The sequence below is a fragment of the Embiotoca jacksoni genome, unplaced genomic scaffold, assembly GCF_022577435.1.
Source record: "Embiotoca jacksoni isolate LCO1_2020_lvr unplaced genomic scaffold, fEmbJac1.0.p SCAF_11, whole genome shotgun sequence".
Lineage (NCBI taxonomy): Eukaryota > Metazoa > Chordata > Actinopteri > Embiotocidae > Embiotoca > Embiotoca jacksoni.
The window spans coordinates 5,337,443-5,362,119 of NW_027185241.1; the positions used below are offsets into that span (position 1 = coordinate 5,337,443).

The 24,677-nt window shown below is 40.4% G+C and overlaps 3 protein-coding genes across 9 annotated transcripts in view; 1 reads left to right on the plus strand and 2 right to left on the minus strand.

Moving 5' to 3' along the window:
• Window positions 1–251: 251 nt before the first annotated feature.
• Window positions 252–5,195, plus strand: LOC138194098 (early activation antigen CD69). Of its 2 annotated transcripts, XM_069142542.1 has the most exons (7): window positions 252–368; window positions 610–708; window positions 2,597–2,701; window positions 2,967–3,089; window positions 3,577–3,728; window positions 3,863–3,960; window positions 4,687–5,195. In XM_069142542.1, exons 1-7 carry the CDS (start codon window positions 278–280, stop codon window positions 4,817–4,819), a joined length of 801 nt encoding a protein of 266 aa, XP_068998643.1. In that variant the 5' UTR covers window positions 252–277; the 3' UTR covers window positions 4,820–5,195. The 2 variants fall into 2 exon arrangements, with proteins under 2 accessions (XP_068998643.1, XP_068998642.1); XM_069142541.1 differs by lacking the exons at window positions 252–368; window positions 610–708 and adding an exon at window positions 2,326–2,525.
• trpv6 (transient receptor potential cation channel, subfamily V, member 6) lies at window positions 5,022–15,339 on the minus strand. 3 transcript variants are annotated; one of them, XM_069142540.1, is made up of 17 exons: window positions 12,400–15,339; window positions 12,023–12,170; window positions 11,813–11,910; window positions 11,602–11,724; window positions 10,874–11,014; window positions 10,595–10,693; window positions 9,913–10,088; window positions 9,648–9,794; window positions 8,999–9,078; window positions 8,770–8,905; window positions 7,806–7,892; window positions 7,644–7,720; window positions 7,386–7,551; window positions 7,130–7,196; window positions 6,728–6,996; window positions 6,520–6,626; window positions 5,022–5,714 (listed from the first exon to the last, which is right to left on the minus strand). In XM_069142540.1, exons 2-17 carry the CDS (start codon window positions 12,151–12,153, stop codon window positions 5,456–5,458), a joined length of 2,163 nt encoding a protein of 720 aa, XP_068998641.1. In that variant the 5' UTR covers window positions 12,154–12,170; window positions 12,400–15,339; the 3' UTR covers window positions 5,022–5,455. The 3 variants fall into 3 exon arrangements, with proteins under 3 accessions (XP_068998641.1, XP_068998639.1, XP_068998640.1); XM_069142538.1 differs by having other exon boundaries at window positions 12,023–15,339; XM_069142539.1 differs by having other exon boundaries at window positions 8,770–8,835; window positions 9,885–10,088; window positions 12,023–15,339.
• Window positions 15,340–15,448: 109 nt separating this feature from the next.
• ephb6 (eph receptor B6) overlaps window positions 15,449–24,677 on the minus strand; it is a 39,497-nt gene continuing 30,268 nt past the window's right edge. For 2 of the 4 annotated variants that reach the window (XM_069142545.1, XM_069142543.1), the window contains exons 6-19: window positions 24,324–24,479; window positions 23,669–23,940; window positions 23,169–23,250; window positions 22,213–22,337; window positions 21,940–22,102; window positions 20,945–21,059; window positions 20,803–20,858; window positions 20,183–20,299; window positions 19,841–20,088; window positions 19,510–19,728; window positions 19,266–19,415; window positions 17,855–18,039; window positions 17,589–17,747; window positions 15,801–17,333 (exon numbers count right to left, since the gene is read on the minus strand). In XM_069142545.1, the coding sequence (XP_068998646.1) occupies window positions 17,228–17,333; window positions 17,589–17,747; window positions 17,855–18,039; window positions 19,266–19,415; window positions 19,510–19,728; window positions 19,841–20,088; window positions 20,183–20,299; window positions 20,803–20,858; window positions 20,945–21,059; window positions 21,940–22,102; window positions 22,213–22,337; window positions 23,169–23,250; window positions 23,669–23,940; window positions 24,324–24,479 (2,153 nt within the window). In that variant the 3' untranslated portion in view covers window positions 15,801–17,227. Of the gene's footprint in view, window positions 15,570–15,800; window positions 17,334–17,588; window positions 17,748–17,854; window positions 18,040–19,265; window positions 19,416–19,509; window positions 19,729–19,840; window positions 20,089–20,182; window positions 20,300–20,802; window positions 20,859–20,944; window positions 21,060–21,939; window positions 22,103–22,212; window positions 22,338–23,168; window positions 23,251–23,668; window positions 23,941–24,323; window positions 24,480–24,677 lie in introns of those variants that run through there. The other 2 variants (XR_011177904.1, XM_069142544.1) reach the window with 2 other exon arrangements.

Below are 24,677 nucleotides of genomic sequence, written 5' to 3' on the forward strand. Positions count from 1 at the left end.
AGGACAAAAACAAGACTCTTTATGAAGAAGTGTTCTGTCTTTACTGATCAGGAATAAAACCTTAGTCAGGATTTCTCTTAATTATTTTTTTTATTTGAGTTTTTTTTTGCCTTTTCAAACAAAAATTGACTTCTGACATATTCTTTTGGCAACTGGGTGGGAACTGGGTGTCATCTGCCTTTCTATCTGCATGACCAAAAAGGTTATATAATCAGATTGTCAGGTCTGAAAGACATTCTTGGCAAATCGAAAGTTAGAGAAACAGAAGTGAGGAGGCATGGAGATGCAGGAGATCGCAACAGAGCCGGAGAGAAAGAAAGAAGATGAAAGTGCAGCAAGTGAGTCAGTGCTGGAGGTCAAAACTAAAGGTAAACAATAAATTTAAATCAGATTATAACAAATGTTTAAGTGAAACAATTGCATGTCAAATAGGTTGCATTTTGAAAAAAAAGTCAAATGGTATGAGGAAAAAATGACATGTTCATAGTGAGATGTTTTATTCTGTGCTGTTAATATTTTAATTTAGAATATGCTGATTATTTGGAGGTAAACTTGAGATGTTTCATGTCTCTTGTTAAACATTGTATCTGTGTCTATTTTTGTCTTTAGAGGAAGCAGAACCAGACCACTATTCCAAACTGTTAAGTCCATCTGATAATGTCTATTCAGAAACTTATTACAGTGGAGCTCCAGTTAAAACAACAGCAGGTACACTTTTATTTAAAATGTATATTTGTCCTCTGTGTGATGTACAGCGGAAACGCCCTAAAACAATCGTGTATCCGCACACTTCTGAGCCTGCCTGTCTTTGTGAAAACCTTAAGAGCTGCCTCTTGCTTTCTTACTAATAAACCACTTCATCATAATTTCCCAAACACTGATTTTCAAGTTTCATCAATAGGTCTCCACCCTGCTGAATAACTGCAGTACATTATTATTATTATTAGTAGTAGTAGTATATTAGATTTCATAAGTTCAGCCAAAAATGAAAAGAAGAAAGCAGAAGCAAAACTATTGCATGATTTCATCACATTACCAATTGTAGGAATCCTAAACTAAACATCACTTTAACATGTTCATTACAATTATAATGTCTAATGATGTTTGATTCTTAGAAATGCTCAAGAAGGACAAAGTGTAAACTGTCTTCACCGTTAAGTTTTTTCTTTCTACATCCTCTTATTTTAGTGTTTTTTAAAAATGTATGTTTTTGCATTTCTCCGGTAACTGATACTCTGCATTCAAACAAAAGTTCAGTTTGTAGAAAACAGGGCTGAAACTATTATTTTTACTGTTGAATAATTTTTTCAATTAATTGATTAATTGTTTGTTCTATATGAAATGTTTTGGTTGATCCAAACAAGAGCCGAGAACATTTGGTGTTCTGACACAGAAAATGAAGAAAAAGTGCAAATATTCCACATTTTAGAGGCTGAAACAATTTTTCATATCAACAATATCAATATCAACAGTAGTACTTGTTGCAGTTGACACTATTACAAATTTTCCTAAAAGTAAATAGACTGGCAGGAAGCCGTATGTCTGTCTTGCCTTTATTTTTTATCTTATTATTCAGGGTCATAAACCTGTTTTGCTTTCTGCACTTAGTTACGCATCCTTGTGTGGTTTATGTTTGGTTTTATTGCGCCAATTCAAAATGAAAGAAAAACAGAAAACGAGGACTTACCAAAATAACACAACAGTGAAAACAACTTCTTATTGCTCATTAACACACAAAAAAAGCCATTAATGCACCCTGAAGCTACTGCATCATGAGTTATACTTTTTTCTGTTACTTAGAAATTTGTTTTCTTGTTAAAAGAATTAAAAAGTGGAGCTAAGAGTCTTACCATTTAAAGTGTCTTGTGTAAGAACTTGTTTGATTCCATCTGTCAACACAATATGCTGCACTATAATCTCATATTAACAGACCAATGTTTTAAATCTGTATTAGTGTAGCTAGACCGTATTTTCTGTCTCAGAGTTTGACACAAATATTGATCTGAAGGGACCTCGAGAAAGAAATCTAATCTGTTATTTATGATTAGAAAGTCTACCATCTCTGTCTACGTCCTGTTTTGCTTTTCACTCTCTCACACACACACACACACACACACACACACACACACACACACACACACACACACACACACACACACACACACACACACACACACACACACACACATTCTTTAAAGAGAGAGACTTAAAGAGATATCAAGTTTTGGGGCATTCAAGGACAAACTATTCACTGTGCTCTCTGAATAATTTAGGTTGCTATGGTGATAAGACAAGTATGTGTGTGTGTGTGTGTGCGTGTTTATGTGTTTGGGGTGGGGCGACTACACTGCTGCAGGCAGTCAGGACAGGAAGACGGAGGTCAAATTCAACAAGCTTCCTCACAAATAACAGGACATATTCCGCCATGTATATTAAATTCTGCCGCAGTTATGGGGAAGATAAAAAAGATGAAGCCAGGGAAAACTTGCCATCTAAGTTATCTGTTGAACTGGAGGGGGAGAAAGGTAAGCAGCTGTGGCAGTCTTGCAGCCTGTGTTGTGCTCATTAACATCCTGTTGATGTCTTCCTCCTTAAGGACAACAGACTGACGGAAACAACCGTCGATACCGTGCTGCATGTTTGTTCCTCACAATATTCTGCCTCGTCCTTCTGCTGGTCATCATCATCCTCAGTGTGAAACGTAAGTATGCGCAGCCATGAGTCTAGATTCATGTCAGAGCTGTAACAACAAACCACTGCTGAGCTGGATTATGTTTGTACGAACAAAGCAGATTTTAGAAAATATCAGCTCTCACTGGCAGATCAGAACCTGTAGATAATCACATTGCTTTTTATCCAATTTTTTAACATAATACTGGAATACAGGATGTGGCCAATTGCACTGCTGCAGCGTTTGGGCATTATTCTCTTCCTCCATACTCCTCCCACTGTGCTCTCATTTCTAGTCCAAACTGGATCCTCAGCCTGCGCAGAGAAAAAGGACTCTGCAGAAGCTGACAGTCCTTCGATTGCTGGAACATGCAGCTTCCAGCAGTGCCAGACCAACTTCCCAAACGTTCAATCCCGACGTGAGTGTGATGCCAGGTTGAAAAATGCAGTGTAGAAAACCTTGTTTAAGCCCCAAAAAAAACATTTCTGTCCAAGAAAAATATATAATGCTCACCAAATAATCACCATGTTTTAGATGATAGTTGTGCTTTCAAAGCAGCTCAAATGTTTTTTTTTTTAAACAGGCCTCGGAGGAAGTTGCTTAATTTAAGGAACTGGATAAATTATATTCTATTTAGACCAAGATTCAGCTGAGCTTAATCAGCCTTATCATTTCATCTTAGACTATTTTAGTTTCCTGATTGATTGCACAAGGACACAAGCTCTGCGTGCACTAAACTACAAAAACAAATAGAAGCAAAATATGTGTAAAATTAAATGAGTTAAAAACAAGATCATGAAACTAATCAATTGCGTTTGAACAATAGCTTTTTTTTTCATCCACATTTGAGTGTTTTCATCGCTTCCTTTTTGTCTTTTCTTCACTGGGTTTCTCTTTGCTTCCAGATCATGGCTGCAAGCACTGTGCTGATGGGTGGCTGACTTTTGGCCGCTCATGTTTTTACCTGTCCACCTTCAGGCTGAGCTGGGACCAGAGCCAGCAGAACTGCACCTCTAGAGGGGGGTCTCTGGCTGTTATCACCAGTCGGCCAGTTCAGGTGGATCTGATATCACTTAAACTCTGATGCCACTTGTTTCCTTCCTTCCTTGCCTGTGTTGTCTAGCCATGCATGCAACATTGATAGTTGGCACTGTGTATTTGTGTAACTGGCAATGGGGCTCTCTCTTCTAGGATTTTCTGAGTAAGGAAGGGAAATTGAAATACTGGATCGGTCTGAGACACAAAGGCGCCACATGGAAATGGGTTGACAACACTGTGCTGCGAGAGAGGTGATTACTCTACAAGCCTGGATTACTGAAATGATCAATTGTTTGATCAATTCCGTGGATTATCTCAGCGTGGGACTTCTGGGATGTACCGCATCACTGTTACCCTTTGCAGTCTCGTCCTGTTGGCTTTTTTCTTTTTGATATTTGGCCATTCATATTTAGTAGTTTATCTGTGATGTTAATGAGTATGCATGTTTTAAATGCGTGACCCACACATTTGAGAGAAAAGAAGAGACATGTATCAAAGTAATTTATACACTCAGATGCCACCTTACATATATATATATACAGTCTATTGCAATACAACAGATCAGCAATGCCCTGAAGTCTACTTACAGGATGTTTACATGTCCACTTGGAGTGTTGTTCTGGAATCCAGTATATTTAGAAGTTTTTCTAATGTTCCTCCCCCTTTCCTGTATGAAAATGAGAAGGACAAAAACATATAATAGAAACTCTCAGTATAATAGAGTCCAGTACAACACCACCTTAAACTATAACCTCATTAGTGGACATATCATTTTCCAGCAATGTCAATCAGTTTTATATATAGTTAATGTTTTATTAGAGCTGCTGTATTGAATTGCGTGAGATTGGATTGTACAGGTTTGCCTAATAAAGTGTACATATATTACAAAGGAAGAAAAAATAATGCTCTTTACAAAAATAATCACATTATCCTGCAACCACAGTGTAATCATCAACACTCTTTCATTTTGTTTGCAGTTATTGGTCAGAAGTTCCACAACAAGGCGACTGCGGGATCCTCAGCAATGGAATCTCCCCTGAGAGGAACTGGATGAAAGCCACCTGTGATGCTTACACCTACTTCATCTGTCAACTGCAGCTGCAGCTCTGATGGCATTTCTGTGAATAATGAGCAAATCAACATTCTGTCAACAAACATTAGCTCCTCAATAACATGAAAAATCTTTTGTTTCCACGTAACACTTTAATCTGCCTTATCCAACAAAGAAATCATTTTATAATCAACACAGGAAGAGCTGTTCAGGTCGATTTTTGCAAGTTATTTTCTTGCAGGAGTTTGTAGCATATTAAAATTTTTAACATTTCACTGTTTTGCTTATACCCACTTTATATCTGAATCTTAGATACTGTATGATTTCATGTCCTGCTGTCTGTCTGTTTCACAAATGAAGGCCAGTAAGTTTGTCTCAAAAGCGTTTTATTCTCATATAAAACTACTCATGCAAATACAGAATACTTTCAATGTCTATGTTTTACTTTATTTTAGCTTAGCATATATTACTGCTACATGTCTTTTAGACTGCTATAAAAATAACAAACTCTTTTCTATCGCATAATACTGGAATAATTGCACCGTCGACTATACAAAGAATCTGCCACAGTTGAGCCCTCTTTTTGCAAGTTCATTGAAACTCATGGGCACTTTACATCTTCCTCTTATGTCCAGGACCCTTAAGTGAATGGAAGGCTTCAGGAAATCCACTTCAGGGTCAGGCAGGATCTCCCTCTAAACATATTTAATGTCCTGGTCCTCCTCTGGCTCCTCCTGCTCCATCTTCAAACTTAAAGCGCTGTGACGAATCATCTCCCACCCTGACAGTGCTCTCCTGTTGTTGAACCCTCCTCTGTTTTTAGGCCTGAGCTTTGGGGTTTCCTTTATTGTGTCAGACTTCTCCATTCCTTCGTTTTCCTTTTCCTCCTCCATAGAGAAGGCTTTGATGTAACGTCGCATCTTCTGCATCATTGAGTCATTTCTGTCCTCAACCCTGCAGAAATAATCAGTAAACCAGGAGTCACAAATGATTCAAGACAAAAGCTGTTACATGGTAAAATATTATTTACAGTTACATATGTTACACGGTAATGAGCTGTGATTAAATTTTTTGGGGGGGGGTCCACATCTGTTCTCATCATATTTTGTGTTTATGCTTAAAGAAACAGTTAAACATTCAGTGAAATGCTTCTTTGTTAACAGAAAGATACAAATTTGCTCACTGACCACAATCGTAGTAGTTTTTGACAGACCTCAGCCACAAGTCATATTTTGTTTTCGTAAGATGCACCACTTTCACTCCATTACTGATACAATGCCATTGTTATTACTCCTCCCACAACTACACATATGGACTATGTCAAATTTAAAGGGAAGTTTGACATTTTTGAAAAATACACTTGTTCAATTTGGTGCTGGTATGCAGGCAAGCTTTTTCTCTGTATGCTAACCGAGGCTACAAGCTGCTGGCTGCAGTTCCATATTTCCAGTAAAAGTGGAATCAATCTCCTCATTTTACAAAATTTCTAAATTTTGTTGTTGTCTGCATGAGGAGGAAGTGTGGTGGTAACAGCATAGTGTTATCAGGAGAATAAGAGTTGTGGTGTTTACTCAAAGCACAACATGACTTGTGGCTGAAGTGGAGGATTTAGGCTGTGGTCAGTGGACACATTTCCTCCTTGTGTGATTATTTTAGTAAAAAATAAAGACTCTGCTTCAGTACATTTTTGCTGTGTTTGGGTGGATCTTCAACCTTTAAAGCCTTTGTTTTTGTTCCTGGCATTGCTGTACTCTCTTACCTGAGATACCAGTGCTCCTTCAGGCCGTAGTTTAGCCCACATACCCCCAGCCGTGGCCACAGGCAGCGGGGAAGCCTCCTCTCCAGCATCAGAGTTGTGGCCACCACCTGCACAACAACATCACAGCTGTAACCATGACACAGCAACACTTACTGCATGTTGATGAGGCAATTGTGTACAAGTGTGTAACGGTGTATTAGTATGTGACCTGAGTCCTCCAGAGCTCGTCTCTCTCCTGGGCCACCCTCCAGTGTGTGTCACTCATCATGGCGATGAGCAGATTCAGCAGAAGGATGTAGGAGACCACAGAGAAGATGCAGTGCAGCACATGGACGATGGGGGGTGTAGTGAAGGTGTGGTCCACTGGCAAGTCAATGAGGCCCACACTGAGCTCAAATTGGGAGAAGAGGGTGATGGGGAAGGAGCGATATGCAGGGATGGAGTCTGGCTCCTGGGTCATATACACCATCCACAGGGCTGAGAGGAAAAATTAAGAAAAACGTAACGTGTATAAAGGAGCAGAAAATTCTCCTATTTTGAAGGAATTTCTTGTTAAAGCTTTGTGAGGGGTTAAAGAGATGTTTGTACACACTGCCAAAAATATACTCACAGGTGGAAAAACCAATGAGCACAATGAAACTGAGCCACATAAACTTGGTCAGGTCTCCAAATATAATCTAGGGGGAAATGAGACGTAGGTTAGGTCAGTCTGAAAACACAAATAGGTGAAGCTCAAAAACCAAAACAACAAATCAACACATCTGCTTGAAGACATATGGGCACAGGTGTGTGAGAGGAACAAACTCCTCTTTCTCTGTTCCTCATGAGCTCCTATAGTATGCAGCCCAGACCGAGCTATCACCTACCTTCTGTATCATGATGACGTAGGGGCCGAGCATTTCGAAACCTCGGGCGAAGAACATGACGTTGCACCAGCCGAGGACCAAACACACTGCCATCACTTCGGCCTCCCCCTGCACTCCGCAGGCTCTGAACACACACAGCAGCACCACCAGGCACGCATAGCCGATCCTGGTCAAAACAATGCAAACAGCAGCAGAAAGGTTGGATGGTATTTCCAGACAGAGCGCCTTATTTCACTGCACAGAAGTGTGTGTACTAACAGGATGACATGGAAGGGGCCTCCCAGTGCTGTCTGGCCAAAGTAGCGCTTCGCTCCCACCCTCAGTATATCAGGGATCTGTTGGAGGAGGGGATACAGCAGGATGTGTCAGTGTAAAACTAGCATACAACATTTATTAAGACAGAATATTTCAAATATTGACCTCCAGCAAGAGGATGAGGAAAGCTCCCAGGACGCTGATGACCTCTCCCGCCAGCCGCAGGTTGTCCTCATATGTCACATAACTCTCCTGAGGCAGGCAAATGGGGGAATAAAGTTTGTATTGATATTAAAAGCTTCTTATCATTAAACTGTGTGTCCTATGAAGGCGTGCAGCTTGACATTTGTACAATGTAATAAGAACAAGTAAAGAGTTACAGCTCCTTTTGCGCGGTTTAAGAGTTGAGATCATCATAACAATGATATTTATTTAAGAGCAGAACCCTGCATAAACAATTGTCTACTTTTAATCTGAAAAGCTTCTTGTCTGTCCAGGGGTGAAGAAGTACTGATATCTTTGACTAAAAGTGGCACATTATTTACAAATACTGCCATACAACAAAACTACTGCATTCAAGTAAATGTATGTAAAATATTTGAAAAGTCAAAAACCCTCTATTGAAAAAACCCTGACAAGTATACGTTGTGTACTCAGAAATATACATAGAATTAAAGAAAGAAAACAGCACAAAAGAGAAAGAAAACAAAATAAAAGTACACATATGTCAGAATGTCCCCTGTTAGCAATATACTGTGACACTATTTAGATCATAATTATTACTTTATTTACATCTGAGAAGTACTTTATTGTAGCTCCAGCACTGACATGCTGTCGGACCATGAGTTGATCTTGTAGTTGCTTTATATACTTTTGAGTAGTTTAATCTATAATAATGCACCACTTAAATACATTTTAAAATTTCACTTGCAAATTTTGAATCTGAAAAGTAGCTTTTAAATGAAGCGTTCAAGAAAAAAGGAATAAATGTGGTGGAGTAAAAAGTACAGCAGTAAATATTGAGGTCTGTTTATGGTCCAGCATATACAGTATGTTATAACCTCACACAATTTTACATGGTCAGACTGTAATGACACATTTATGCCATGATTTTATACCTATAACCTACATTGAGCGCCTTCTGTACTCGGATGGTTTTGTCCATGTCTGACTGTGTGTAGTTCTCCGGAGCATCCTTTAGAGGGCGAAACACACAACATAGTGTGAATGTCCCGATGTACAGGAGGTACAGCAACAGCAGCAGCCTGACACAAGAAGAAGGGGGACAAAACACACTGTAAAACAAGACTGGACAAGTGTACAGTTCATTTTAATTTAGACGAAAAAAACATCGCTACCTGAAGTAGTGTTTTCCATACAGGTTCCATTTCAGACTGACCAGCTGCCTCACAGGAGTCACCTCCAGGATCCCTCTCGCCTGCAGAAAAAAAAAAGTTTTTATTTCCGGTCAGCCTCACAATATAGTGTGATATTTCCCTTAAAGAGCTCCCCAAACATGCACAATACTCTGCTTGGAGCAACAATGTCTGTCTGATATGTTTTTTTCCACAAAAGAAAGTTCAATTAAGTCGTTTAACTACTTATAATTTCATTTATACCTTCATCCTTATTAAAAATCCCAGAATCTCAATGAATATGTATACATTTTATTTTAGAAATGTAACTGCAGGACTCAAGATGTCTCATGCTTCACTCTCAGGTCCATTGTCAGGGTATGTTCACTGAAGGCTTCAAGTTTTCACATTACATTCTTCTAGGTTGAATGTTGGACCATAATTGGTTTTCAAACAACTTGTGATGTCAAAAAGGTAGGTGCACCCCTTAAAATCAGATTTTTAATGAGCACAGAGAAACATTCTCTTTTCTCTCTCTCATCATTCTCCCCAGTGAAACGTAATCATTTAACTGTTGGAACAAAAGGAAAAACTGATTTTTTTTTTTTTAATGGAGGGGGACTTTAAATAACATGTAGATCTTGTCTTGTACCTCTCTCTGGTGGCTGCTCACAATGAGCTCCAGCACTGACATGCTGTCGGCCCATGAGTCGATCTCCGTAAGGTCGTACAGGTGAGAGCTCAAAGGCCCCAGACTCCACTGGACAATACGTCGTTTGTTCACCAGGTGCTGAAAAGCCTGAGAGAGGCAGACGGGAATCGCAGCAGTGAAGATGGGAAAATGGGATGAGTGAAATAATCTGCTCTACCTTTCATGTTGGATGTTCACCATTTGAGTCCTCCCATGCTCTGCTCACCACAATGTTTCCCTCTTTGGCAGCCAGTTTAAAAGGTGTAAGGCCTCGGTAGTTGGGCACCATGTCGAGTGGCAGTGACTGGTCCAGCTCTGCATCGCGTGCCATAATCAGGTCAATCGCCTGGCACGCAATCGTCTTGTTGGGCTGCAGAACCAAAATGTGAAGCAGTGTGTTGCCTACAGAGAATACAAGGAGTGTGTAGACAAGCGACGTGTGAGAAGAGAAAACAAGGATATTAATTATTCATAACCAACAGATACACAAATGTACATGGCTGGATTAACCTCTTGAGGCGCCCCAGGGGAGGCACACAGACATCAATCAGTACTCCACAGTTTTAATGATTAGATAATTCATTAATCAGGTAATTGACAAGAAATGAATCACAATTTGGTGATTGATGAATTGTTATTTTAAGAAAGAATTTCACATATCCACTGGTACTCTTCTCCAATTGGAAGATTTGCTACATTTATAGTAAACTCAATTTAGTTTTTGACAAAAAACAGGAACTTGAAAATTATATATTTTATTCATCTATTATATATTTTTTGTACTGAACAACCAGCTGAAGTTGAGGATAATTGTTAGTTGAGCCTTTCAGTAGTCTAGTGCCCACTTCGCTTGGTTATAAAAAAAATAGTACTGTATCTTCTCTCACTCAAGGGTCCACATTTCATACCTCGGTAATCCTGGACCCTGGTACTGGCCCCTGCGTCGATCAACATGGAGATAATGTCCTCGTTCCCAGCACATGTAGCAAAAGAGAGGATGTGCTCACCTGTTAAACAAATGTATATGTCAAAAAACAAGTTTGTTTGTGCGTCCCATTGCACAACCCATTGTGCACAAAACCATATATTAAAGCAGATACTTTTATCAAAAATATTTTTTGTTCACACACACATTAGGACCTGACCGCCCCACACATTTCACTATAAAATCACTTGTGCTGATTTACCACAGTATAGAAGTCCTCCTATCCTCTTCCTAAAATACAGGCCGGTGACTCGCGGTGTTGTTACATCAGCGCCACGACTGATGAGATGATGAACCAGATTGATGTTCTGATTCACCACAGTGATGTGGAGCGGAGTAACACCTGGAGCAGAGCAGAGCGAGAAAGTCTACATCAGTCCACTGTGAATTAACTGGTTTCAAAGTAAAGCAATTGCCAATCTCTAACCCCAGCTGTTCAAACAACAAGTATGCATCAGGTTCGGTTCTACAAGTGGATGAAGAAGCTCTGTCTTAGAAGTCACTACAGTTAACTGTTGTCTGTCATTGATTGTTAGATGGTTTTGTAAATGATCCACTGTGTAGATGAATGACCTATATGAAGAGAAAAAAGATTGATGACATGATTTGACAAATAAAAAGTTGAGTAAAAGCTGCTTTGTGTACAGGTTTGATACTTCACTGTGTGGGTTTTGTCAATTGATGCTTTTACTTTTTGTCAGTTACATCGAAACACTCACAGGTCTTGCTAATTACTTGAATTAGTGTCCTGTAACAAGCTGTCATATCTGACACTGTCTACAATGCAGGCGTATCTCTTCATTATTTTTAATTGAAGACATAAAAAGAACAACTTTACCTGTTTAGACTCACACATACAATGAGTTTTAGACTGCATGTTGTGTGTTTGTGTCTGTGTGTGTAAGTGTATGAGAGTTTATGCATGTAAACCTTGGAAAAGCTCAGAGGTCATGGGCTCGTTGATGAGTTCAGGAGCTCCGTCCATCAGAGCCACAGCAGCATCCAGGTTGTCGCTCATCACAGCAACATGAAGAGCTGTCTCTCCGAGGGCTCCTGAATGAGAGCGTTACAACTTCACAGTTTACAAAAGACATATATGAATAACAACACAGGAAGGTGTAAATTCACCCTCAAGGCTTACCTCTCTCAAAGATGTTGGTGGATGCACAGCTTAGCAGTTTCTTGATGCACCCAGCGCTGTTCTTTTTAGCCGCATAGAAGAGAGGAATGTCATTTATGCTGAGGGAAGAAAGACAGAAACAAAACATCACATGTAGTGTCATTATACTGGCAAATGAATAATTTAGACATAAACAGCAGTGGAAAGTGGTATCAGATATGACTTTATTACTTTTTTGTGTGGAACAGAAATGTTTCATCCAACATCTCGTTCCATCCTTTTTTGTTTTGAAGGCGAAACCTCAGCTGGGTCCACCAATGGTTGAGCTCGCTCGGAGCAGATCTGGCCAGAGACGGAGACATTGGTACCTGATGTTCGACTGGAAGAATGAAATGGAGAGTTAGGATAATTTTCAACGACATAGAAAGAGAAAAGATCAAAAATTAATGATTGATTAAATGAAAACAAAATAAAATATAGTGATGTCTTCAAAAGCTGGACAGACATATATCATTATTTAGGCCTTGAAAATTTATTATTTTTGGTATTCATTTATACTTTTTTCAAAAAGAAAGGTGGTAAACCATGAGCCAAAAAAAAGATCTTACCTTTAAACAAGAAAAGTGTCGCTCCTCAACTTTGGCTGATACTCACTCATAACACTCAAAATTAGAAAAAGCACCCATAAAATGTCCATGAGGAGGAGTGAAATCCCTGTGCAATCCATATTATATATGCCCGAGCCACGAGGGAGGAGACATGTGGAGGGATTACAAATGAATGGGTGGAGAGGGAGGATGGGTGCGCAGCGCACAGGTAAGACAGAGAGAGTGAGGCTGTAATGAGCAGGCAGACTTTCACCATCTGTTCAGAAATGCCACAGAGAAAGTTGTGCTTTAAGTTTCAACCTATGGTTGAACAGGGACTCCTTTATCATGCTGATCTGAAATTATTGGCTCGATTCGGTCACCTTAAAAGTGAAGTGGTCCGGTCCCTAATCCCAGTATATCTCTCTGCTACCACCATTCCTCCTACTACCACCAAAACCTGCATGGCCACTATAACAATTCTGCAACATCATGACAGTCAACACATTGCAGCCATTGTTTAAAGCGAACTGTGAAGAAAACCTGTTTGGAAATTGCAAGCATGTATGTCTGAACACAGGTGTATAATTTCAACCACATATTAAGGCATGATGGTGTAGTTTTATATTATTTTCCGTTGCTCTGTAAATGGGCCAATTTCTCCAAGTGAAACTGGGATTATTTGTTGAGTAAAAATGGAGATGATGTAGGATTTTCAAGTATGTTGATTCTTGTGCACAAAAACAAAACATGACTAGTTTCATTCACAGTGATTTAACATGTTGAGCACCATTCGTGTGTCAACAGAAATGATCACACATACGGTAATTGCTGCATTAGGAAGACCATAATGATCATTTAGGGGTTGGCAACGTCATGTCATAAAGGCAATGTCACTTTTCTTCTGAAGGCGTAAAAACAAAGCTGGTGGTACATTTTCTTTTCTGAACTTTACATTTTTTTAAGAGATAAAGTATCCACCTGACAAGAAGCTACAGACTCCATGTCCAAACAGCTGAAATATTTGCAAACTGCTGAATCAGTCAACTTCTGTAACACTTCTGGTCACCACGGCCATCGTGTACAAGTATTTTTCCGCACCATTTATAGGTCATGACTAACAGACCAGCCGGCCGCAGGATAAACAGGGTTTAGGAATACTCTATAGGAGGCCCTAGTAATGGTTGCAGATGTGGCTGACATTTAGTATTGTGGAGATAATAGCTGTTTACCAGATGGGGAGCACCATCTTTAAGCAGTGTCATAAAGACCAGTGGTTTCCACGCTGTTAATGTCTTTATAAGGAAACAATAACACCATAAAAACATGATTTTGTGGGTTTTGTGTTCACTTGTTTCTGGACATACGTAACAACACCATATCAATGTGAGTTGGGACGCCACAGAAAACAGTTATTACAGACAGTTAACAGATGCTCTTATTCAGAATGACTTAACCCAACAGTGCTTAATGATCATTATTTAAGCTGTATAATACGGGTAATTGCAAACTTCAATGAGCTCTAACTGCTTCTTAATCTCTAAAATTGTATTATTCCTAATGTTTTATTTTAGATTATCTTTAAACACCTTTGAATTGAAACTAAAATTAAAGCAATATCTTTATTCCTTCATCCCTGACAGCACTGTGATAACAAATAGAAAATTCCACATCTTGTGAGTGAATCTCATCATTCTCTTTAATTCGGCAGGAGTTCATTTCAGTGGCGAAGAAGTATTCATATCATTTAATTCAGAAAAACTTGGCAGGTAAGTACAGTCTCTAGATACCTAAACAGAACTTCGCCTGATGATTTATTTTTTCTGCCACTTTACACTTCTCATTTTGACAAAACCTATTAATCTTCAAAAACAGTGTTTCTTAACCCTGGGAACCTGCTGCCCTGCATGTTATAGATGTTTCCCTGCTCCAACACACCTGATTCAATGGGCTGGTTGTTATCAGACACAGTTTGTATACTGCTGGGCAGTATAATTTGTAACAATGAATTATATTTGATAAGTTTGTTTTCAATGTAAAATCCCATTCTGCAAAATATCTCTAAGTGATAGCTGCCAAAAAATGCAGTGGAATAAAAGGACAGTATTTTACTCTGTGATGTAGTGCATTATAATTAGCAAAACATTTTAAATATCTCAGATGAGTCTGCATGATTACATCATTATCTGGACTTCAGAATAAAGTTTGTTGGTGAAAATGACCTTGCAGTTTGACATTGGGACAATGTGTGGACCAGTCATTGCACTGCAGTGTGACAGTGGCAGCCGGATCACACTGGCAGAATAGTGTTGAGGTTTGTGTACAGGGTCCTGCTATCAGTCTAGATCTGCTCTGATATCAGCAGAAGTGGGACATGTGGGAAACCAGTGTCTGTTCTTGGGTTGCTGCTGATCCAAGCAGATCTCAAACTGTGATTTTACACAAACCTGCTGATCTGTGAAACATAAAGTACTAGGAGTTCACTCTTTAACAGCGTGAAGGTGATATTAGAACATCAAGGTGAATATTCATGTTGTAGGTGTGCTAAAGTTTATATATTTCTCATGCATGATGTTTCTCCATATCGGAAATATCGATAGAAATGTTAGTTGACAGATGACCTTGCATGAGTTTATGATTTGAACCTATGAACCAGTTTATTAAACACTGCACCTTAAACCGCTGGTATCTCTGTTGGGTGCCATCCTGAACCACTCCGTCCATTTGTTGTGTTTGATCTGGCCACATTAGATTAATCAATTATAAACCAATATGGAATTTCAAATGATTCAAGACTGTCTTGCTGCTAAACTAAACACAAGTTGTGCTGATATGGTCCAATGACCAAAATGTTCGCTTTTCTGGGGTTGGCCATCACTTTGGTCAAGTTTCAGTTTCATTTGGTTTTACACAGATCAAATTTGAACTCTCCCAAAAATCAATCCTGAATCAGACACAATACTCACGTCTTTATGAATCAGAGTTGAAATATGACTGAACAACAAAATAATGTAATGTTTAATGTTAAATCAAATTATAAGTTTGACTTCTTTTGTGTTAATGATCGGAACTGAAAGTTTCCAGCATGTCTTTCTTTAAATCTCAAATCATTTGCACCTTCTTTAATGTTTTCATATTTTCCACTGTTGCATTTCGTCTGTCTCCTCTCTCCTCATCTCTCCATTCACTCTCTGCAAATATAAAAAGCAAACCCATAATACTGTTAGTTAGAGCATTTGTGGATTAACAGGTTAAAGTGGTGGGCATACAGGTAATGAGCTATCGAGTTACATCTAAGCTCACTTTGTATAGCAGCAACAAGCTAGATAACTAAAAAACAACAACAGAATAGCAGGTAAAAGGCACTTGGATTCATTAAGAGAGATGGACACTTAGAAAAAACAAGAAGGATGTTTTTTGTTTTTTTAAATAAAATCATATTTATTTTACAAATTTGCACAGTTACGGAGTAGTGAACACTCACACAAGTAAACAGCTAGTAATGTGTGTAGCCTGACACACACGCACGCACGCACGCACGCACGCACGCACGCACTCACACACACACACACACACACACACACACACACACACACACACACACACACACACACACACACACACACACACACAGCGCCATGTACAGCATATACCTGATGTAGACAGTAACACAGCCTCAAGTACAGCACACACATATTGCAGACACACAGGTTCATACTTGCAAAGCATTTCGCTTCCTGCCTTCAAGTCTAAATCAGATCAGATTTTGTCCATCTTTCCCATTTCACACATTCACAATGCTTCAATGACTCAGTGTCTTTACTCAAGCAATCGAACAAAAAGAGGTGACGTGTGAAATGTACACTTTAAAGTGGGTGGTGTTTGGTCCTGTTTTCGTCACAGATGGATGCTTGTGTTTGCAGCTGAGGTGTAATTTGTAACATTTTACAGTATGTGAGCTCTGCTGCCACTGACAAGCTCTGCAGTGACAGTGACTACAAACAGGGCTGCTCCCAGACTCTCGATATGTCTGTTAAAGAGGGGAAAAAACATGGCTTACTGTTTTTAACGACATCTTTTTTTAGGTTTTCCCGATTTTATGGCAGTGATTGATATCGAATCTCAGGGTTTGCAGTGCTGATTTTGGACTGGTGGTTTATTGCAATTTGCTGGAACATTGAACAAACTATACATCTATTTGAAGGCTAATGGTAAGACCCGATTAGGCCACCATTGGCTGCAAGGTTTTACAAGTTTTTTTTTAGCATTTGGCATTTAAAGTAGAGAGGAAGTGACATAACTTTACAAATAACTCCAAAAAATACTAGAAAAAGTCTTTGATTGTCTTCACGCAATTCTTTGTGAGGAGATATCTCCCTAAGTATTTTAACAAAAAATATTTTATAGTTTTATTGTACTCTGAGGATGGGGAAATTAAAATGTTTTAGGGAGGGAGATTAGTGGAAGAGAGGATGACATAGGATTGCAAATGGGTGAGGAGAGAAGAAGGCAGACAACAACAAAGTGACATTTAGTGAAAAACAGAGATGAATCTTTAAAGTCCTCCGTCTCCTCAGTGACTTCCTAACCTCACTTTGACCTGGACTGCTGCTCCCACGGTGCATCTCTCTTCTGTTACTTGTCACGAGTGACTGGCTGGAAAAGTCCGAGCCTCTTTTCACTCCTTCTGGTTGCAGTGTCAGGTTTATCAGGACGGACAGAGTGGCACTGTTAGCTGATTCTTTTTTTGTTTTGGCTTAAAATGTGCTCCATCAAAATAAAGCGTTGCAGAAACCAGACGCAACAAGCAGAGGAATGTGAAAACCATAGAAATCCATGGCACAGGATGTCAGACCTCCACCTGCCCTTGTGTCAGATGGGCCTTGAGCTGCTGGGCTGCGCTGACAATCTTCCTCTGGTGTCCCAACAAGTTCACTCCGAGATTCTGGACATCTCTGAAGAAGAGTTCAGATAACAACATTTTGGTCAATATTAATTTCTTGAAAACATCTACACTATATTGACATGTAGGATTCGTCACATGGTCTGACGACAGATGCCTGAAGTTTAATATCACCAAAACCAATGAGTTTGTGGTGATCTTTAAACTTTTGATATGCTTTTTAAGATGGCTGACGAAAACATAGAAAACACAAGAGTAAAAGAAAAAAACAAATACCAAAACTACAGTAATAACCATATATACTTACTCCATAGTGAGCCTGCTGACTCTGTCTAATGTGTCCAGGTGCGCTCGATCAAACTCATCCTGGTATCTCTCCATCCTCAGTGCCTTCAGCCAATCACTGACTGTCGCCACTGACGTTAGGTCTGTGGGGGTGGGGCTGAGCAGTGGCTGGGAGCAGCTTCTGTAAATGTCAAAAACGGGAGTGTGAAAATAACTGTAGCAGATTGTACATCACCTTCTGCCTCTGATACGTTTCGAAGCAGCATTGGCCAGAAGCTGCCGTCTCACCGAGTCGGCTCCGCCTTCAGGGAAGCAGGGTGCCTGATGAGCCGATCCAAAGAGGACAGGAGTGAGTCAAAGCCTGGCCGGTCCCCTCGATCGGCCTGCCAGCACTGAAGCATCAGAGAGTGAAGGGCAGGGGGGCAGCTGTGGGGGGCAGGGAGACGATACTGATCTGCTACTGCCTTCATCACCTGCAGACAGAGGGAGAGAGGCATGAAACATAAGTGGGGCAGATGGTGTGAGGAGTCTTGTGTAATTGGCTTCCATAAAAGGTCACTGACCACTGAGGGTTTGAACGAGTGACTAAGAGAAAATTATGCAAATTTCAGATGCTTGGCATTTTGTCACCATTTAAACATGCCTGTTATGTAACGGGAGGAGGGCATGATAATACAGTGCATTTAAATAGTTAATGTCGTTGCATGTAGATTTTAAGCACTGGCTGGCTGCTTTCGTGTAATAATACTTTTTATTCCAATGGAAATATCGTACAACCCCCAAAGGCTGTGTGCAGAGTATGAAATATATTAAACATAAAATATTTTTAGCCAGGTAGAAATATAATTACAGTTAGTTAATGAAATTGTTTTTGTACATGTTTAATTTATTTTCGGTAAACCTAGTCAGTAGCAATGTTATTTCATCATTGCTTGGCTGGGTTTTGAACATTATTCTCCTCCTTTAAAGAAAATAGCACAGAACAGCAATAAACAAGGGTGGATCAAAAGGTTCAGAGACTCTTCCTGTTGCACGTGAACGGTGACGTGCATGGAGCAGGGAGAAGGTATAATCTCAGTGAGTAGGTAGTGGCCTTGATCAACATCAACACCTGAGTTAAATCAATTTTTTGGGAGCAGTGGTGCATGCATATCAGCAATTTCTTCATTGACATGAGCAGGGCGCATGTCAAATGTTGTTTCAAAACTTAGGAAATTGGCAACTAAGACATGAAATGTTTGAGAAAGCCAATTGCAATGAAGTAATGAGGCAGACGAGGTGTTTTGAGTGACATTTGCGTTTAAAGAGGAGCAGAACGTCACTGTCAAAGACAGAGGAAGGCGTGTGAGGTCAGGAGCAACCAGGTTGGTTTTTTTTTTACGTTCGTGGGGTTTTGAATTTGTCCCCCAGGGTCAGACTGTCACCACTGAGTTCAACTGTGATGTTCTGATGCATTTGAGGGAAACATTCAGTGCAAACAACCTGAACTGTGAGGTAATGACTGAATGAAGCGAAATAACAAGAAATGAGAGGACTGATAGATCTTTAGTCCAGCAGGGCGCCTCTGTAATTTCATTTTTAATAGTATTATTACATTGAATTACACTGCACTAGAGATACCTAAGCAAAGGATTGTGCATTTCCATCACTTAGTGATTTTAAGTTTTCCTGCACAGGCAGCACTCTCCTTGATACTCACTTCTTGATTGCTCATGTCCCAGTATGGACGCTCTCCGTAGGACATGACTTCCCACATCAGTATGCCAAAGCTCCAGACATCACTAGCTGAGCTGAACTTGCGATGTTGAAAAGCTTCTGGTGCTGTCCACCTCACAGGAATCTTACTGCCCTGATAGAGGACAACAGAGCACAATGACATGGTTACTTAAAAAAACAGAAACCAAAGAAATCAGACCAAAGGAACTCTATGTCTCAGAACGTACCAGTGAGGCAGTGTATGTAGGTATGTTGTGGTCCAGGCCCCTCATAAGTCGGGAGAGGCCAAAGTCAGACACTTTACACACCAGGTTGGAGTTGACCAGCACGTTCCTGGCTGCCAGGTCTCGATGGACAAAGTTTCTCTCAGAGAGGTAACGCATCCCTGCGCCAACTCCTCTGAGCATCCCAACAAGCTGGAGGACACTGAACTGGCCTTCATTCTCCTGAATGAATTAAGAGGGCAGGTCGGATTTAGCGATTTAGTGTGTCGGAACATGGTGGCTGTCACAAACAACATGCTACTTATGGAAACTGGTGACGGTGTTGTTTTCTCACCCTGAGGAAGCCATCCAGGGGCCCGTTCTCCATGAATTCTGTGATGATCCTCTCCGGGGGGGTGTGGGTGACAACACCCTCTAACTTCAACACATTTGGGTGGTCAAACTGTCCCAGGACCCCCGCTTCACTGAGGAACATCCCCCTCTCTCTGTCGGACGCACCCCAGCGCAGAGTCTTCACTGCTACCAATACTTCCCTGCGACCCACAGGACGGTAGCGGCCCCGGGAAACCTCACCAAACTGGGCTGCAGGGGAGATGAAGTGGATCAGATTACACTGTTGTGATAGTTGTCACATTATCACAGGCAAATAAAAAAAAAAAGAGAGTATCAAGCCTACCTGCACCAATTACCTCCTCAATCTTGAGATGACTGGGATCTATCTCACGGGCAAATTCTTTGACCGCCTCACTGGGGTCCTCGTACGTGGATGGGTCGACATAATACTTCACTCCACCTGGAATTAAAAAATAAAGTTGTGGAACTAAGTCGATTTTTTTGCATTTTATTTTTGACATTTAACCAAAGATTTATTTTAATGACACCAGGTCAGGATTATTTTTCAATGCACAGCAGAGAGAATTTATTCCACACAATAAAAGATACGCTGATGCACTGTATATCTATATATTAGTTACATTTAATCAGAACAACATTGAGCCATTGTCTCTGTTTTCAGTGAAATCATAAAGGGTTTGCTTTTAGAAGAAAAAACATCTTTACTTGAAGTTAATTAAATAGGACTTTGGTTAAAACAATTTATTAAACAAATGAAAGAAAACAAAATGAAACAAATTTAATCCAAACAAATTGTTTTCTGTGCCTCTAAGTCATTTAAAATGTTGTTATGGTAGCCCTTTTGTGCAAGGCAAATATATCACTTTAAAAGATACAATCAATTTCACTAAATTAAATTTAAACTTAATCAAATAACATTAAATTAAATATGTCCATGCTCACCTCGGTTACTGATGTACCTCTGGAGTCTGTCGCTGTATGGACTCTCCCTCCTCTTACTGCCAAGTGAAAGCAAACTGTGTGAATTTACACAAAATTAACAAAACATTGCATGCATGATTGCATTCATGTTTTGACCACCTACCTGCGAAATACCACCACAACGACAATCGCTGCCACAACAAGAAGAAAAGCCGCCCCTCCCATCACGGAGCCCACCAGCAGAGGAAGTCGATTCTGGATCTGCTGTGAATGTTCTTCTGAGAATATATGAAAATTAAAATGTGTGTCATCTGAAAGGTCATTAACTACATAACATCAGTCTTCTGTTGTTTCCAGAACTTGAACTAATTACGTACCAAAACACTGTTGTTACTACAGCTGAATACACTCTATTTTAGTGTACTTTTTCTTTTAAACTAATCATCTCAGGGATTTTCATTTAAATAAGGCATATGAATGAAAAACATACATATCAATAACACGATGGGGATCGAGCCTGTGGTCCACTGATTAGAGCTCTTTCATTTCCAGTATTATTAATTGAAAGAACTGTGATATTCCCGTGAAAAATTACACATGGACAGAGTTTTCGGTTATCTCGAAAGAATACTGCAATTAACTACAAAATAGCTTGAAATGTGAGAGGTAATCATCATGGAAAGCATTATCATGTTGATAATGAGACAGAAAGTTTTCAATTAAAAATGACCAAACAGAGAGCATTGTTTATAAAAAAAAAAAAAAAAAAAAAAAAAAAAGAGTTGGTCGACGTGTTCATACCAAGGGAATTACTTCTTCTAGTCTCTAAGAGCTTCTGTACTTCTAAGTTGCACTTAACACAATGAACTCACTTCTATTTGGATAAAATTAATTTTCTACTTTAGTAGTATACAGTATACTGTGTCAGTGCTCTTTCCTATCTCTGTCTTGTTCCCGACTTATTCTTTATTCCCAGATGGATCTCACTACCCTAACATTCACTAGTCCTCTTAATCTCCTAAATAATCTTTTTTCTTCTATTAATAAGCCTTCTTTCCCTTAATATGGTAATTTCCACTAGTTTAGTTGTGCATTTGTCACAATAATGCACTTTGCTGAGATGGATTTGACTGGTATTAAAATCAATGAGTGCTGTACCCAGAGGCAGCGTTGTGAAGTAGATGGTGTTGCTGTAGGGGCCGTAGCCTCGTTCATTTCGAGCTCTGATCTGGAAAGCGTAGATGGAGCCGGGAATCAGAGAGTTGACGGTCACTGTGTTGGTCTCACTGTACACACTCAGTGCACTGTCCACATCTGAACCCTGAGGAACACAGAAATAGGATATTAAGCGGACCTGTTCATTTTCATTCTGTACAAACATGACCAATATGCTTGTTAAAACCTCTGTGTGTGACTTTTCCCTGAACGTACCTTGTCATAGTATCGCAGTTGGTACTCCAGGATGTCTCCATTGGGCCTGTCCGGCTGAGGCCATGACAGAGTGATGGAGTCTGGGGCACGGCTCAGCTGATGCATCATGGGAACTGTACTGGGAACTGTGGGAGACAAGAGATGACTGAACATCCCACAACTTGAAAAAGTAGTGCTGCGTTGAAGTGACAGTGACCACATGGGGGCAGTGTTACAAAACCTGTGGGGGATATTCAGTGGAGCATGAAAGTGGAGTAGAAGTTGTTATCCAGCGCCAAGCGGGATCTAGTTACAGTCACAGTGCTGGCTAGCTAGACCGGTAATAGGGGAACTTTCCATTCATTTCATCAATAAAGTCTCAGAGCAGACAAATTAAGATTTTAGATAATTTAGGCTCATTGAAAGTTCTACTCAATATTGATCGGTTTCTTGGAAAATTGCATAATGGTGTACTTGGTCTGCACAATGCCCCATTCTCCTCTCCTCTCCCCACTCTTCTTTCATCCCTCTTTCTGTCTGTCTCTTTGTCTTCCCATCTCTCATTTGTCCCTTTCTTCCTCCACAGTGACTATAATGGGATCTGACAGGATATTGTAACCTCGAGCAACCTCCTGTCCAGAGAGCAGGAGTAGAAAAGATGGAGCAGAGAGACTGAAAGAGATTGAGAGAGGGGGAGAGAAACCCCAGATAGACACAGACACACACACGCACGCACACACACACGCACACACACACACACACACACGCACGCGCGCGCACGCACGCACGCACGCACACACACACACACACACGCACACACACGCACGCACACGCAGACACACACACACACACACGCACGCACGCACGCACGCACGCACACACACACACGCACACACTACCTACAGAAACATCATCATCATCAGAGCATCGCTCCCGCTTTCATCTCATCTTTTTCATCCTCTCTGTCCCGTTCTCACCTGACTGGCTTGTGGTGAAATTGATGCTTGTGTATCGAGCTGGAAAAGGACTCAAAGCTGACACCTCATTCATGGCTTGCACCTGTCAGGATGAAGAACACACCGATGTGACATTGAGAGCCTTTTTCTATTTACATTTATGACAGTGTTTGGGAAACAAAGACAGGCACTGGCAGCATTCACTATATCAGGATAACAAAAACCAGTAAATGGGAAATATCTGCCCATTATGAATAAGAAATAAGCTATGATTTAGTCGAGCCATGCCAAGCTAAATAATACATGTTAGTGACTATTTGCTGATGTGGAGCTTATGAAATAATACAGCACAGAGGACCCGCCTCTTCTGTGGCCCCAGACAATGCTTCAACATTCACAGAGAAACAACTTCCAACTGGCTCCATTGATTCAGTACAAACAGTATTTAACAGCTATTACTGTTAATGCAACCCAGTTTTAGAATAATTACATAATAACAGACTTTTTTTTTCCCACAGTACCTGTATGAGATAAGTGACTCTGGTCAGCAGGTTGTTGAGGGTGACCTTAGTTTGTTTCAGGTTGGTCTGGGAGGGGCTGAAGGTGACGCCCTCGCCACACCAGGAGCACAATGCCGGATTGGTGAAGGTGGCTGAGGGACAGATGCGACACACCACCCCGTACCACACCTCACTGCGGCCTCCCATGTCCACTGGGGGGCGCCACCTTAAGGACACCCCACCGTCGCCACTCTCATACTCCCAGGACAGAGAGACCGGAGCAGATGGAGGAGCTGAGGAGAAAACAGAGATGGGTTTGACATACATTATGTAAGTGGTGGACACTTAGATGAAAGCATCTGCTAAAACGTTTAAGATAGAAGAGAAACTGCATGATGGCAAAGACATTTATCCAGCAAAAAGTAATGGAAGGAACTTTGTGAAATAGTTTGGCGGTGTGGAATTTTAAGCTAAGTGAGCACAGGAACTTAATACTTTACAGTTTTTTTTCCATTGGTGCAATTTAAATATTAAAAGTTCCATTAAATAAAATGTATTTTGGTCACTGACCGTATCTCAGTTCTCACAGTCTCAGTAAATGACAAATGACTCTACTGAGGCCCCTCAAACGCCTCCCAGAGTGCCGAATATAAACAAACAAACAGACAAAGCTCACTTGTGCAGGCAGAAGAGTTGGCGTCATTGGTCGAGCGGTAAAAGCTGCTGCGACATTCACACACATTCGATCCCTCCTGGCTGGTTCTGCTGTTGGATGGACAAACAGAACAGGGACTCGAGCCCGAAACAGACTTAAAGTACCCCACAGGACAGGCTGCAGAGAGACAAGAAGAGACACAAGGATGGATGAGTTTATTCACAGTATACAATCACGTGGATAAAGTGATCACTGTCCCCTTTGAGGCAGTGGTGTTCAGAGCTGTGCTGTGTAGGACTCTGCAGGCTTTTTAAGCTATGAACCACTGCAGTTGTTGGTGGAAAAATAGAAACGGCACTGAGAAGTTGGCAGAGG